The following is a 15,289-nucleotide window of genomic DNA, read 5'->3' as shown; positions in this document are numbered from 1 at the left end:
ACTCCATCTTATAACGTTTTGACAATATTAATATTTGTGGGTCTCGCTTTTTTCTTAGCATTCTTCAACTGCTTCTCTTCTTTCTCTTTTCTGGTAAGGCCACTTTCCTTCTTCTCATTTGTTCTCTTTGTGCTCTCTTTCTAAAACATCCATCTCAAGTTAATAATCTCTGTTGAAGCCTAGATTTGCATAAACCTCCTCTTCACCCAACTAGTCATTTTCCATCTCATGTCAAATTTGAATTATCTCATTTCGCATCAAACTTTTCGATTGATCAATCACGAAAACAAGAAAAAAACCCATTAAAGATTCAAATCCAAGAGCTGAAACCCTCGCCCAAAAACTCACCAAGCTCAAAAGTAATCTCTGCTTGGTCCTAATTGTCACCGTTATCGCCGATTCGCCATCCCCTACTAGCCTCCAAATTCATGGCTCGAATCTTCCCCCCCTTCTCACTAAGTTGTTTACGCGAACCAAAAATGCAATCAGCGAGGATTTACCCCTTCTCGCCCTTGTGGTTTCCCCTACTTCTACGCCGATCTTAATTACCAAGCTACCGCCACCGATGATTGAGAGGACCGAAGAGGTGATTATGAACTCAACTCTTAAGTTCGAGCCCTTATGCAATGAGGTGGCCCTATTGCCCATCAATTGTTCGAATCCCCATGTTCTGATAGGCGTAAAGTTCAATGCGGGAGCCAAGGTATCAAAATCCGGTTAACGGTTGAAAAACTGATAAGTGCAACGTGGTCTAGACAATAAGTGATAGAGACAGACCACAAAAGAGAGTTTTTTTTTTTTTTTACGTATACCACCAATGCTTGAACCATGACCAAATTTAAGAACTTACGGAGAGAAGTAATGAAAGAGGAAAATGGGACCCACGAGAAAAAATAAAGAAGAAAACAAATGAGACACCACAACCAAACAAAAAATGATCATTAAAAAAGATTGGATCCACAAGGGTTAATATGGTTAAAACATTGTAATAAAAAGTGTTTTAGCCACGGTGGGAGTGGAAAAAGCGTAATCCTTTTACAATCTATGAAAGAAATTATCATTAGGTAAGAAGTAAGTCATTATTCACCTTAGGTTGAATTCAACGCGGATTTGCAAAATGCCAAACATTTTCTTAGTAGTATGAATTTGAGTTTTCGAGTAGTTAACAATTTGAATAGACATTTACTAACATTTAAATGGCATATGAATAGAAGTAAATTACATGGGAAGATGGAAAGTCATTGTGAATGGCACCATTATCCTTCATTGAATTTAGAAACATTTCGGGGGAAATTATCAACAAAGCTCTAAATCTATTGCATTTGTGTCAACTGGATCTCAAATCTTTAAGTTGTGTTAATTTAGTCCTAAACCTTTTGGCGATCTACCAATCGAGTCTTAAACTTTTCAATCGTGCCAATTTAATCTTAAACCTTTCAATGTAATTTTCCGATCAATTTTGGCTGAAAAATGATGACATGTCAATCTAGTCAATGCCGTCCATCCTATATAGTACTACCGGCGCCGACTATTTTTTTTGTATTTTTTAAAATTATTTTTTCTTTTCTTCTTTTTTTTTTTCCTTTTTTTTCCAACTGTCCTTTAGTTAGCTGTTTCAATCTAATGAAAAGCTTCTTGAAAAAAAGTGTAATAAAATGCTTCGTTGGACTTAAGTGTCAGGCGTAGGGATCTATTTGACTTCGCTTCAACTCGCTTTCGGCTGTTCAATAGTCAGGATTGATTGTGGGTATGAAACTACTACCGTAATGCCTAGAGGAGTCGGGCAGGGAGTCGGCCCTTTCCATCCTTTATTATTTCCAAAGAAGAGGACCGGCGGCAGATTTTCCAGAGTTGGCTACTACATCACTTGACCCCCTCAACCCAAACATAGGCTTCTTACTCGAGGACTACCAGAATTGTCTGTATTGTGGAAGACAACAAACGTAAAGTTCTATAAAACAAGTCTAAAATTGAATTGACAAAAACAAATTTTAACTAGATTATGGATCTTAACTGTTATTGATTCAGAGTTCAGACCGATTCTCAACCCATTTTTGATAAAAGAGGGGGAAAAAAACAGCAACCCAAGACAAGAAAAGGGGATCGGAGAGTTCAGCTAAGAGCACTGCCGCCTCCCTGCCTGGCTGCCGCCTCCAGTGATCATCCCCCACGACCATATCACGGTAATCTGGAGGCAGGGACCTCGCGCTGGTCCCCTCTCCCAATACTTCATGCACTTATAGATCCATAGTCGGAATTATGCGCCGATATATATCAACTCAGACAATGAACGGGAGTCCCGATAATATTTCGAAGATACACTACCAGTGAATGATGATCCCGATGGTAACTCAACCAAGAGATACTAATATTATAAAAAAAGAAGAAGAGGTACTAACATAAACATCATGGAGGAAATATAACCAAGTCAATCATCGGTGTAAAAATCTGATTACAAAGTAATAACGATGTAATTAGGTAGGAGTTTCATATAGTCGAAGCAAAAAGTTTTAAGTATGTTTCAGCCAAACAAGAAAATGAATTGTAAATTAAAAGTCATTCATAGCGGAAATTCCACTTTGGCGGATTACCTAAATATGCCACACCATTTCTAGAAGAGCAGTGCAACAAAAATTATACTGATTTCACTTTCAGAGTCATACTCAGACTGGCATATTATACCTATACACCGCATGCGTCAGTCCAGTAAGAACTGTCAAGTTCTAATGGAATATAACAGATATAGAGAGTTCAGTGAAATAAGTACTGCCTATTTATATGCGCATCCTGATACACCCACCCCTCAAAAGTTGCCACGCAGTACTGTCATAGAGAAATGAACTTGACAATTGTGTCATCAGATGCAACATTCAGATGGTAATTGATCGAGAACTTTGAAAAGTTTACAAATAGGCAACAGCTACAAAATAACTTCATCATCAGCGATTCTACCGACACGTCACAGAGAAAAAAGAAAGGTCCTTGAGTTTCTCGTTTACCCGAGCTTTTATTTGACAGAACACCAGGAAGCAGATACCACAAATTCTGAAAACCAAGCTTCTCATCCTCCAAATGAACCCTCAACTGCATAAGATCAATTGTTCATCAGATTAAAATTCTGCTGTGTTCATTGAAAGATAAACTAATAACAAGATGACATCTGATAATATAAAAAGGATAATTACACAGTTGCTCCTGTTCACTAGAAGTTGGCTCAGGGGGTTTTCTCTTCCCCTTTCTTACCCCAAAGAAGCAGGGGCACCTTAACATTTTAATGCAGGTTCCTAAACTTAATAGGAACAAATTTAACTCTACATTGATTCAGCCCGCATACACAAGCCTTGACAAGATATAGGCAATAAGTTCTACTCTTGTTATAAGTCTTGTGTCATTACTCACATAACACCCCCCTAAAAATGTGAAATCAACCTGGTTGAATGGAAAGCGAAATTATCAAAAATCCTACAACCACGGATGAATCACACGCAAAAACTAATGACAAAGCTAACTGGGTTTCCGCAGAGTCAAACCAAGAAATATCCTGAAATGTCAGAAAAGTCCCTAGGCTCCAATTACTTAGAGCTTTAAATTTTGTTCGGAATAACAAACAGCATGGTAAACAACAATTCGGCCAGATAGATCTCAAAATCTTATGTGCCCATGGATTTCCAGAAAACTACTTCGTGAGCTTCCGATACATGACTCAAAAATCAAGACAGCAAATAAAGAGGGTCTGATGTCGAATATCAAATAGGATGAAAGGGATACACTACACATGGACAGTGCACCATGTTCTGCTCCTTCACGATCCCTATGGTGACATAATAATAAAACTAACAAACAGTGGCCACTAAAAAGACTGGTCTCACCATTAACTAATGTCCCTTTCCAAGTAAACCACTTTCCACATTATGAAGAAAAAAAATGTCATTCCAAAAAAGGTTTAACTGACGTATTATATGTACGATGAAAAAAATAAATATCATTTGAGAAATTTACAACTCTTTAAAATTTTAAAAGTAGTAATCAAACAATTGTGATATAAAGTGGCTGGTAGACACAGGTGGCGGCACCACAGAAATATCGTTGAATTCAGAGTAATGTCAGCCCTTTGCTTAAGGGGGTGATCACAACTGCCATGTTGATGGCAATAGGGTGGTTGATAGGGGTGGTGGCAGATGGGAACACAAGCAGGAAGTGGGAAGGGCAGCAGACATGTCCGTTAGATGGCCGCGGCAGCCGATGTCATTGAATGCGAGCCGACTCACTTGGCAGCCATCCCAAAAGATGATCAAATAAACCAGGAACCTAATTAGGATGTTTGTTAAAGAAAGAAATAGAATGTAAAATATAAAGCCAATATAACTCAAGCAAGGGTTCCAGGTTAATTAGCTGGTGGACTAGAGGATGTCTGGATAAATTGGGCTCAATATTTGACTCCACTAGTGATGAAAAACATCCAACAACACAGGCACACAATCACTAAGATTCGACAACTAAAGGCACGTTCATTACTTGGAATCCTAGCCCGGGACTATTACAGAAGCGAAAACCATTGCCACAAGAAAGGGACTTCTTTTGCGGCCCGAGTGACAAAAATTCAGTAGAAAAAGAGGAGGGAAGACAAATGCTGAACCAGTGAGTTAGTTCATCAAGAATGCCATAAAAGCAGGTTTGCCCAACCTGTCTACCTTCACTACCCAATATAAACATCATGCTCCGCACCTAAAAAAGCCAGCACAAGGACTACAAGAGGACCGGAGGGGGCGTGGACAAAGAATGCTTCATTCGATAACAATGACATCGATATCCGAACTACTGAAAGGTTAATACAAATGTCTTCTAGTTCGATCTTTTTCAAAGATATCGAACGGGGTAATTTTGTTCTCTTGTAAAGGAGAAGCGTACGTATAAAGGGAAATCCTTTAGCATCGGCGAACAAACCCCAAATTAACGGCATCGGAATTGATCTGAGGGCAGGCCGTAATCTCAATTACCGGCATCGCGGGGGACTAGAGACGGGCGATTAGGTTGAATTAGATGTTCCTCAAAATCAAGAAAACCCTAGAAGGCGGAGAAAGAGAGGGGATCTGCAGAGGGGGGGAAAGGGAGGCGAACCTGATCGGTGGGGGGGCGGGGGTAATTGCTTTGGTCAGTGAGAGGAGGAGGAGGAGGAGGAGGAGGGAGGATGGGGCTTGTAGAGCTTGTCGTAGACTTGCTCGCCGACGAGGTAGATGCCGAAAGCGACGAGGGCGATGCCGAGGCCAGGAGTGGCGTGGCGGAGCTGGTTGGAGAGCATCGGGTGCTTCCGCCACTCGTCCCTCCTCCTGAAGAACTCTCCCGTCGGTCCCAGCGGTTTCGCCATCACTACTGCTCCCCTCTCTCTCTCTCTCTCTCTCTGCTTCTGCTGCTGCTCCTCCTCCTCCTCTGCCAAAAGCCCCAATGCGTACCTCTCTCCCTCTCGCTCTCCGATGATATGTATGTCTGTATGAGCAGAGCAAACCCCTTGTTTATTTGTTTATTTTGTTTATTCTTATGTTTTTCAGGGGCCAGGTGTAATTTTATCGAAACATACATCTTAATTAGAAAAAATGACACAGATAGTCTTTGAATTTTAGCTTAATATGTAATTTAATCCATGAACTTTTAATTTATTCAATATAGTCTCTAAAATTTAGCCTAATATTCAATGTGATCCCTGAACTCTTAATTTGTTCAATGTGGTCCCTAGACTTTTGGTACATGTTCAATTTAGTCCATGAACTATATGAAAATGTCCAATGTGGTTCATCAACTTTTAATTTGTTCAATGTGGACCCTAGACTTTTGGCACATATTTAATTTAGTCCATAGACTATATGAACCAAATTGCACATTGAACTAAAGTTTAGGGACTGATTGTGTCATTATCCCGTTTTAATTTTCACAATCACACAATTTGAGTAGAGTGATTAAGAGAGATGGAAGTGATTTGGATATTGGCTTGAGAGAGAGAAAAAAAAAAAGAAATGACATGAAATTTGGCGTAAGAGAAAAGGTTGACAAGGAATCTAAATTATATTTTTATGTCCATTTTATTCTTAATTTTAATAAATGCATTTCAGATTAAACAACATATATGACTATATCGATATGCAATATTTGCAGATTTTCTCCCCTTAACTACCGAGAAATATCTAATAGGAAGTCTTCCGCTACATGTAATGACTTCTTTTTTGCAACGAGGTGAGAGGGAAATGTTAGTGACGTGAAAGTGGCAAATCGACCAAAATCATGCACTTTGGGATCAGTCAAGATCTGCCCGAGGTGTTTTGCCCCTCCAGTATCTTATTAATGGATTATGTAATCGAGAAAAAAGATGATTAAGTATGCATTACTCTCGAGTGATCTTTTATAAAAAAGCAAATAACGAAAGCAAGTTGAAAAGTTTGACAAAAAAAAATATAAGTTAAAAAGGGCGTGTTTACCATCTAAGAAATTATAGCGAAATAATAAATCAAACAAATAAAATTTTGATCAATTTAATTATAAATTTTTTTGATGGGTCGCTAATATAGTCCAGCCAATTTCGGTTAAGCCACTCAAATACAAAGATATGCCACTGGGAGGGAGGCCCTTTGCGATTGGCACACGCATCGACGAGGATCGCCAAACTTCCATCGCGGCATCTGCCATCGTCGTCATTCCTCCCCACGCGCAGCTCTATCCTAACTTTTTCTCTTATTGTTTTTTCAGTCGATAATTCTGTGGAGAGCATGGAGACGTGGCTCTGACATAGTCTGCCACGTCGGCATTTATGTCCACATGCATAACAGAACTGAAGGATCAACTCGAGAAAATGTATATTTCAGAAACTCAATTGAACAAAAATCATCGAAAGATCAGATTGAAAAAAATTGCAGAAGTTCAGGGACTATGGGCGTGTTTATACGAATAAATTTAACGGAGCTCAAGCTAACAATAGCCCAACCGTTGCCTGTCAACTGAAGCGAGATTAGTCTTTACTCGACCGAGGAAGCTCCTTCCCCTATTTTTCCTTAGAGATGTAATAAGACTGCGTTTAAGCATTTTAGGCTTTCGATGTTACTGCCAAGTCGGAGAAATGGGGAAGTAGTAACCGTCGGGATTTGGCATCACGCATGATGTGACGAAACTTATAAAGCACCATTGTCCCTATGGAAGCACCATTGATGTTCACTCATTTTATTCTTGAATCGCTTTGCTCCCTCCAATATACTGCTAGAGCAAATAAATCCCAAATTAGCACTCCCACCAAATAGCCATTCCTATTGCAGAGTTCTTGATTGGGAGCTATTGCTGAACCTTTCTTCTTTTTCTTCTTCTTTTTTCCTTTTGGGGGGGGGGGGGGAGCCTTAGAACATTGTAGTTCACATTAATATATATGTGATACAGGCGTACAATTACCCCAAAATTTGTACCCGAAGCCATCATGTCCATGATTTCAAGAGTAATAAATTTAGTTTCGAGTCTGGTACTCGAGAGACATCAGAGACCCTTCTTGACTTAAATTGTTGGAGTAGCTTCATCAACAGTGTCCCGTGCTTGCTTGGCCACGTGAAAGCTTTCCAATGATTGCGCGGCCATCCTGTGCGAATGTGAAGCAGTTGCTCCTCCAGATGAGTCGTTGTTTGTGTCAGGTTGGCCTCTGTTCCCTATATGACCAGCCCAAACCATTATCTGTTTATGGACGTCCTCACCAATCTTGAACGTGCTTCCCATCTAATTCATACAGGCAGGGAAGTAGCTTTGTCAGCTTTCCACATAGCCGCAGATGGCTTTAGATGTTGGAGATACCTAGCTAATGCATTTCTAGTAACCCAACAACATGCTGCGATAATGACTACAAATTGCTGACCTGAGTGACTAGAGCGTACAGAGGTAGGGTACTGTAGCTGCAGAGGACTTGAACAACAACTCTGAAAAAGCAAGCAGTCTAATCCCAATTAGAATGCCAGTAAATTACGATGTTCGGAGTTAGGAAAAGAATTTATCCGAGGGAAAGGAGGGGGAGCTATTAATTTCTGCATTTTACCCCATTATGAGTCTTGGGATGATGAAACCAATCTTTTCCATAATGCATGAGTGGAGTCCGTAAGTGCTCTAGTAAGAAAGCATAGGTTTGTTTTTAGTAGACTGTTCATGATCATCAACAACTTTTACGTAAGTAGGATTTGTTTATTTACCCATATCCAGAAGAAAAAGGCAATCTCAAAAGAATTTTGAAACAAAATGAAGTGAATCAGCCAAAGAACAATGCTGGGGCTATGAAACCAGAAGTGTTCATCAGACGGCTTCACTTGAGCGGCTTCACGATCCACCTCCTGAGCTAAGCGAGTTATTATATGCTCCAGTTTAGCTCCAACAAGGAGCAAAAGCTGCAGTTCAATTCAAGCATTCATATTTGCATAATCATTGCCATCAACTTCGAACCTCAAACTGAAAGCTCTGGGATTAGGAAAGATTGCCAATTCACTTACGACCAATGGTAGAAACGACAACCAAAAGTATGAGTTCCATCCTGCACGAATTTGGGAAAACAAGAGCCTTGGGCAATTGAAATAAAAGTATATATGTGAGACAGTGCGGTGGGTTGCTGGGAGATTACCTTCCACATTTAGTAGCAAAAAGAGGACGACGAATAGCCAAAAGAACCAGCTGCACTAGGTAAACTGTGAGTTGCCCGGCGATATTAAAATTTCAAAGTTAAATTGGAGCCAGAGTGAAACAATGTCAGAGGGTTTACCTTATGCTGACTATCTTTCTAAAATCACCTTCGAGGGATCGCATCATGTACTTGTGAAAATCAAAATCATGAACCCGAGGGCAATGGGTCTGTATACATACAAATGTGCATCCAAAATAATTAAGCATGATCATCGACCGTACCGACTCAATATCCAGATATAAATAGATATCAACCACTATGCATTCTCACCATGATAAATCCGTGTCGCAGAGCGATATAGTCTGACTTGGTGACAGAGCCATAGAATTGCTTCATAAATGAAATCTGCAATGCGAAAATGTCATCACGGCAACAACAATGAGGTAATCAAGTAGTGAAATATGAATTGTACGCCATGTTAGATCCTACAATCACCTCTTTCCGTTTGTAAATTATGCCATATGCCATAAACATAATGTGTATCAGCATATGAGTACAGCAAGACTTACCATCCAGCTCACAATAGCTGCTTTCCTCCAATATCCACTCGCACGTTGTGAAAAGATCTCATGATGGAGAGGAGTATCGTCACCATGAATATATGATGCGGGTCCTGCACGCATTTGCTGAGAGAATTAGCTTCATCGTGTTTAGTGTGCATTCTTGCTGATATACATCATGTATATGCATGCTAAGAAACCATTAACTGACTGTCTCCTCTAGTAGGAGCAAGTGCATTCAGATTCTATCGTCACTCTCATAAATTACTCAAAGTTAGCGAAAGAGTGAGCAGCATCTGGTTTGTAGCTTATTGTAAAGAACTCATCAACATATATAAGTGGTTATGCCAGACCCAGGAAAAAATGAATTGCTTGCATGCCCAATGAGCTGGCAATTCGTGTTTGCTATCGTGTTCATGTCAACTATTTGTGCCATTTATAAAAAAGTTCAATGTAATTATGTAACATTATTCATCGAAAATGAATGAAAACGTGTCACTTCAACTATCCGTGCATGCCAGGTTGACTCGCCGTGGGCCCGTGATCACAGAGACATTCATATGGGATGTAATTGCAAATTCTACTATATAATACTTTTTCCTTCCTTGGGAGGTTCTCTCCAAAGTGGCTTCTCCCAATTTTTCCACCGACGTATCTGCATAACGCAAGAAGGGATGGCTGTGATGTAAGGAAACTGTTGCGAAAGCATCGGAGAGCTGACATTATACATGTTGTGGAAATGAGACTTACCTTTGCTCCGCCAAGAACCATAGTACTCACACAAAAGATGACATGAACAACTGCCAATACAAAGACGAACATGTGGAGTTGATGTAACGCCTCTATCGACAACAGTGGAACCTGTCCCTGTGCACATCGTGAGGCATAGTCCATATCGTTATTTGCCGCACAGCAATTAAAGATTTTCCGACTGAGGTGCTCACTTGAAATATCATTGGAGATGTTTTACATATTTAAGGGAAGCCATCCCTTTTCAGTGACAGCATACCTTATGTGCACAGTTCTCCACACTAACATCCGTTGATAAAAGTCTTCTCCTGTTGTTTCTTGATTGTAGAAGAAGTTCTCCATGAGTGGCGATCTCTGAAGCTTGCTTCTTGCATGGGTGCATGTACGAGGCCAGATGTGTAGGGATGCATATGTGACTTAGTATGCTTTGAAAAACAGTCAACAGAAACGAAATGAACCCTAAGAGCATCAATTCTGGACAGAAAGTGAAAAGTAGTGCACGTCAGATCTAACGTATATGTTGGATGATTTACTATCTATATGACATTTTCATATTCACAATGATGTCAAATCTTGTATGGTTTTTTCCTTGATGACCAGGAAGAATGTGGTAGGGATGCAGAGCACGGTAGGCAATGTGAATCAATGGTTCAAAATGAATGGACCTTCTTTTAATTTCTGTAGGGCCTCAAACAAGGCGTCTTGCTTCTTGCGCTTTAAGAACTGCAGCATCATCGAGTTCGATATTAGTAGATCAAATGCAATTGCACTAGAATCACCAAATTATCAGGAACACGGACTGTGTATAACTGACCTTGCCAAGCCGGTGAAGGGCTCGTTCAGCGCAAAGAGAGAGGAAAACAATGATGAAGCATACACCCGCAACTATCCACGTAGGCGTGTATTCCAAAGATCCCGACCCATTCTCCATCGCCATCGCCACCACCAACACCGCCACCACGGCTAAGTTGGTTCTGAAGTAAGCCCGGAGTCTTTGCAGACCTTGTAAGCTCTAAGCTGAAATATATGTCGGAGGCAAAGCAACGCACAAAAGCCGCCCACGAGAATATAAAGTTCAACAAGCCAAGAAAAGCACAAACCAAGTGCAATGACCCCATAACCTATCTAATACATCCATGTCAGATTCTTCTATTTTCTCCTTTCGACAATCTTCTCAAAGGTTCACTGTTTACTCAGACAATCTATAGAATTTACTCATACAAAGTGGATTTTGAAATATCTAAGTAAAATTCAACATATCCATATATCTATCTGTATGTCTCTATTAGTAAAATTCGCTTTTGCAGAATAAGTGTATCCAATGTGAATGGGATTAAGAGTGAATTAATTTCGTTTTCTCCACTAAAACTTTAATAGGACAATATTTTAAAATACCGTCATAGTTATCAATATTGCATTTATCTAATAATATATGGAGTGATCAACTTTATTAGAATGAGAAAATATTCATACTACAAATTTAAAGTAATAATAGCTCTATTATGACAATATGTTATCTTATACAAGAAAGACAAAAAAAATCTATCAACATTTCTATATTATACTATAGAGAAAAAAAAATCGACTTTGTCCATTGCGATAACATACAAAAGAATACGCTGACACTATCCAAAACAATATATCAAAATAGAAGAATATCTATAACTATAAAATCAACGATACTATGCATATTTTGCACGTGATCAAGAAAATAACTATAATTGTGAACTTGAATCAATACTATAGCATTATGAATTAGGTTACTTTGATTCCATATAAGATAAGATGGAGCAAAATTCAAGATTGGTATAAATGCTACTTAAAAATGACGAGTTCTTTAAAGAAAATGACCAACCAATATGTCAATTTAATAAGAAAAAAGGGTCCACGGTCAATTCAATTTTAGTGGAACATGATATATAGGATGGTTCATAACGGGATATAGTAAATTTATATATAAGAAAAATAAACCCACAAATCTTTAATAATCTGTCAAATTAATTTATATGGTTTTAGCACAATATATGCTTCTATTTATTAAATTTCATGGTTATTGCCAAAGTTAGTTCTAAAGATACTATATTTTGCTAGAGAATAGAAAGATTTTTAGTAAACACGAATTTGCAATAAACTTTGAAATACAAAGCCCATGCGTAGCAAAGGCAGGTTCACTAGTTTACTTTTCTAAACCACACGCTGGATGGCATCTAGAAAATCCACAAATATGATAACTCTTTATGGAGAGAAATAATTGAAAAGACAGTAGGAGTTACGTAATTGATCCTCCTTTGGTTGAAAATACTTGATAGGAAACTTCTCCAATTGATTTAAATGATGGCGTCTAGATGGCAACCCACTTTATAAGGAATGCAGCAAAAACAATCCTTTCAATAAGGGGAAGGCATCTCGAGCTATATAGAGCTTTAAGTGTCAAGCTTCTGCGATGGTAGTGGGCTCCCCACCCATTGGCTCGAGCTTTTGAGCTTTCATGGTGGAAGCTCAACTTCATTTAAAATGGAAGAAGTCGTTTTAAAAATTCTTCAAAGAGACTTTTGGACCTTTTGTCTAGTAAAACAAAAGTCTTGTGAAGTCTAATCAAAGTAAAAACTATCAGACAAACAAATTCGATCTTCTATCGTACTCAATTCAAGGAATATGATGTTTCGGCACGAGGCTTTATATTTACTCATTGTGAATTGCATCATCGATTTTTTAGAGTTTTTTTGTTACAATATTATTTATGTCTTAAAAGATTTATGGATTCACGACTCGCGTCATTTTCATGAAACAATTTTTTTTTTTGGTAACCCAGGGAACCCCCGCACGGTCGACAGCCGGGAGGTAAACCCTGGGGGCGACACGTGCTAGCCACCACACACGTGCACCGGTTAAGTCACCCTGCGGCGCCCGGGATTCGAACACCCAACCTTTTGCGAGAGGAAGAGTGCCCTTTCCAGCAGCGCCACCCAGGCGGGTGGTATTTTCATGAAACATTTGTTCACTGTCGGATTAAAAAAGAACACTATAAGTACAATAATTTTTGTAAAATACTTACTTTAGTGTCAAAATTTTTTAATGGATCACTTGAGTGCGACTTTGGTAAAAAAAAAAAAAGTTCATTTAAATGTCAACTCCGATTTGGAAGGACGGAAATCCGGCGTGGCATTAGTTTATTAAAAATTGGCTAATGTGGCCCCTTGGAGAATTTCAATCAGCAAAAAACGACGTCATTGGCCCTTGTTTTTTTCCCAAATTGACAAATTGGGGCTAAATTAGGGCATAGATAGAGGTAAACCCCAACCTTATTATTGAAATTACTAATAAAATTGCGGATAATTATCTGCAAGAGAGTGAGCATATCAAGGTCGGCGAAGAAGAGGAGTTGCGAGATGTGAGTGGGCGAGGAAAATGACGTAGAGAGGGAAGATGAGGGCAATTGTGATTTGGGTGAAAAACCTTCCTCCGAGTGAGGATGATCTTGCAAGAAATTGCAATTGATGCTAGTTTCTGTCCTTTGTCTTTTTGCACATAAAAATCAAGAATTGAGTGATTGGTGTTATATAGTCCAAGGTGATTCTTGAAACAAGGCAAGCGGAGAGACATTGTGTAAAGCTTCCCATGGTTGTTGAAGATGAGGTCATGGGGCGCGTATATTGTCCATCGGCTGGGTCACGATCTTCAAGATCTCCTTGAGGTCCCGCAAGGATGTGGATTTAACCGATGTGGCTTACTGGCCTTGTTTTCAATCCTCCACTCATGGTCTCATCTTCACTGCAACGCCTCCTCTTCCTCCTTCATACTCGAAGAATGGGTCGCTTCTTCGCCCATGCTCCGGATTTTGTCTCTCGAGCTGTGGCGATCAAGATTTGGAGCATCATGAAGGCGAATCACAGGTTGAGACAGAACTCTGTTTCTCCCTCGCGAAAGCACGGCTTTGCTCTTTCAACTCCAGAGAGAGAGAGAGAGAGAGAGAGAGAGAGAGAGTCATTTTGTTCACTTTTACTAGGTTGGACGAAAGATTTTCCACGTCGGTCTTCAATTTCTTTTAAAAAAATAACCTTTGAACCAAAAAATAATTTAAAAAGTCACGTAAGACCCAAAAGTTATCGTTAGAGACACTTACGTGAACATTTTCCCACTAATACGACACTTAAGTGATCGCTTGAAAAATTTTGATACTAAAGTGAATACTGTACGAAAGTTATAGTATTCCCATTATTCTTTTCTCTCATTTTATTCTTCTTTTGTTCTTTTCCCTTGGCTTCCATATGATACGCTTCGTCTTATTTACTATCCTTTTGACAGGTTTCGTTGGCACATAATCAAAACCCTAAGGTCTCGCTAGCAGACCGCGTGCAAGGGTTTGTGGCCCTCGCCAGTGGCTGGGGAGGGTCGGCAGACGACCCTTGCCGAACTCAATAGGAAAAAAAAAGAAGAAAATGAAAGGAAAAAAAGAGAAAAAGTCTGCCCAACGAGAAATAAAAAGAGGATAGAAACTCCAAACATAGATGTGTTATTAGGTGTATTTTAGTCCTTCACCTAAAAAGTTGTGTATTAAGTTACATGGATTGTGGAAATAGATTCGTCCTTTCGATGTAAATCTTAAAAATAGATTGTAGTCAAGACACGAGGATAACGGAAAAAAAGTTAATGGTGATTGTTGGCTTTAACAGAATAAAAGTTTCAAAAGTAAAATGTGACATTTTGTAGTCCGGATTTAATGTGTATCATCTTAAATTTCATGGGATAATATAGAAAATTTCCCTTGGTTTCTTCAAACAACTCATATTACTTGCCAAGATTTTTAGGTGGGTCTGCAATGGAGTTACAAATTATCATCTCCAAGTCAACATAAGAAATTACTTTATCATCTGTTTGAAATTATCCGACCAATGTTATATCATAATATATGAACAATAGGAACATGAAGCTGCAATTTCTTTCATAAAAGCGAGGAGATGCCAAAATTTTGAGAATTTGTATTGAAATAACACAACCAAAGGAGGATATATATATATATACCCTAAAACACTAAAATGGAAATTTCCTTTTCAAAGAAGCTGCTTCCTGTTTTCGATCAGCGTCTGTACTAGCCAAAAGAAAAAAAAAAAGGAAAAAAAAGACACAAATTAATTCTGACAGGCAACGAACCCTAGACACCCCCCCGCCCTCACAAAAAAAAAAAAAAAAAAAACGGGGGGAGATTGATGATGAATTCGCGGGGCTAACTCTCAGGAATAGCAATTTACCTGGTTTAAGGAAGCCGGAAGAAAGGGGGAGCACGAAGCGAAGCGAAGCGAACGAGATTTCTCTGCCAGATTGAGAGAGAGAGAGAGAGAGAGAGAGAGAGAGA

The 15,289-nt window shown here is 39.2% G+C and overlaps 2 protein-coding genes across 3 annotated transcripts; both read right to left on the bottom strand.

Moving 5' to 3' along the window:
• Nucleotides 1–2,750: 2,750 nt before the first annotated feature.
• On the bottom strand, nt 2,751–5,452 carry LOC115679663 (NADH dehydrogenase [ubiquinone] 1 beta subcomplex subunit 3-A). Of its 2 annotated transcripts, none has more exons than XM_056307403.1 (2): nt 5,119–5,452; nt 2,751–3,084 (listed from the first exon to the last, which is right to left on the bottom strand). In XM_056307403.1, exon 1 carries the CDS (start codon nt 5,363–5,365, stop codon nt 5,153–5,155), a length of 213 nt encoding a protein of 70 aa, XP_056163378.1. In that variant the 5' UTR covers nt 5,366–5,452; the 3' UTR covers nt 2,751–3,084; nt 5,119–5,152. The 2 variants fall into 2 exon arrangements, with proteins under 2 accessions (XP_056163378.1, XP_056163377.1); XM_056307402.1 differs by having other exon boundaries at nt 2,751–3,079.
• A 1,717-nt stretch (nt 5,453–7,169) lies between these two features.
• Nucleotides 7,170–10,956, bottom strand: LOC115679609 (MLO-like protein 13). The gene is made up of 14 exons (XM_030603226.2): nt 10,751–10,956; nt 10,602–10,659; nt 10,196–10,410; nt 9,937–10,053; nt 9,781–9,841; nt 9,196–9,299; nt 8,957–9,031; nt 8,765–8,853; nt 8,627–8,676; nt 8,499–8,539; nt 8,205–8,396; nt 8,054–8,121; nt 7,877–7,937; nt 7,170–7,740 (listed from the first exon to the last, which is right to left on the bottom strand). The coding sequence occupies exons 1-14, from the start codon at nt 10,871–10,873 to the stop codon at nt 7,525–7,527; spliced, it is 1,470 nt and encodes a 489-aa protein (XP_030459086.1). The 5' UTR covers nt 10,874–10,956; the 3' UTR covers nt 7,170–7,524.
• Nucleotides 10,957–15,289: the final 4,333 nt, after the last annotated feature.

The sequence above is a fragment of the Syzygium oleosum genome, unplaced genomic scaffold, assembly GCF_021117445.2.
Source record: "Syzygium oleosum isolate NSW1041296 unplaced genomic scaffold, Sole_v2.1 Sole_v2.52, whole genome shotgun sequence".
Lineage (NCBI taxonomy): Eukaryota > Viridiplantae > Streptophyta > Magnoliopsida > Myrtales > Myrtaceae > Syzygium > Syzygium oleosum.
This window is presented reverse-complemented; position numbering and strand designations above follow the sequence as displayed.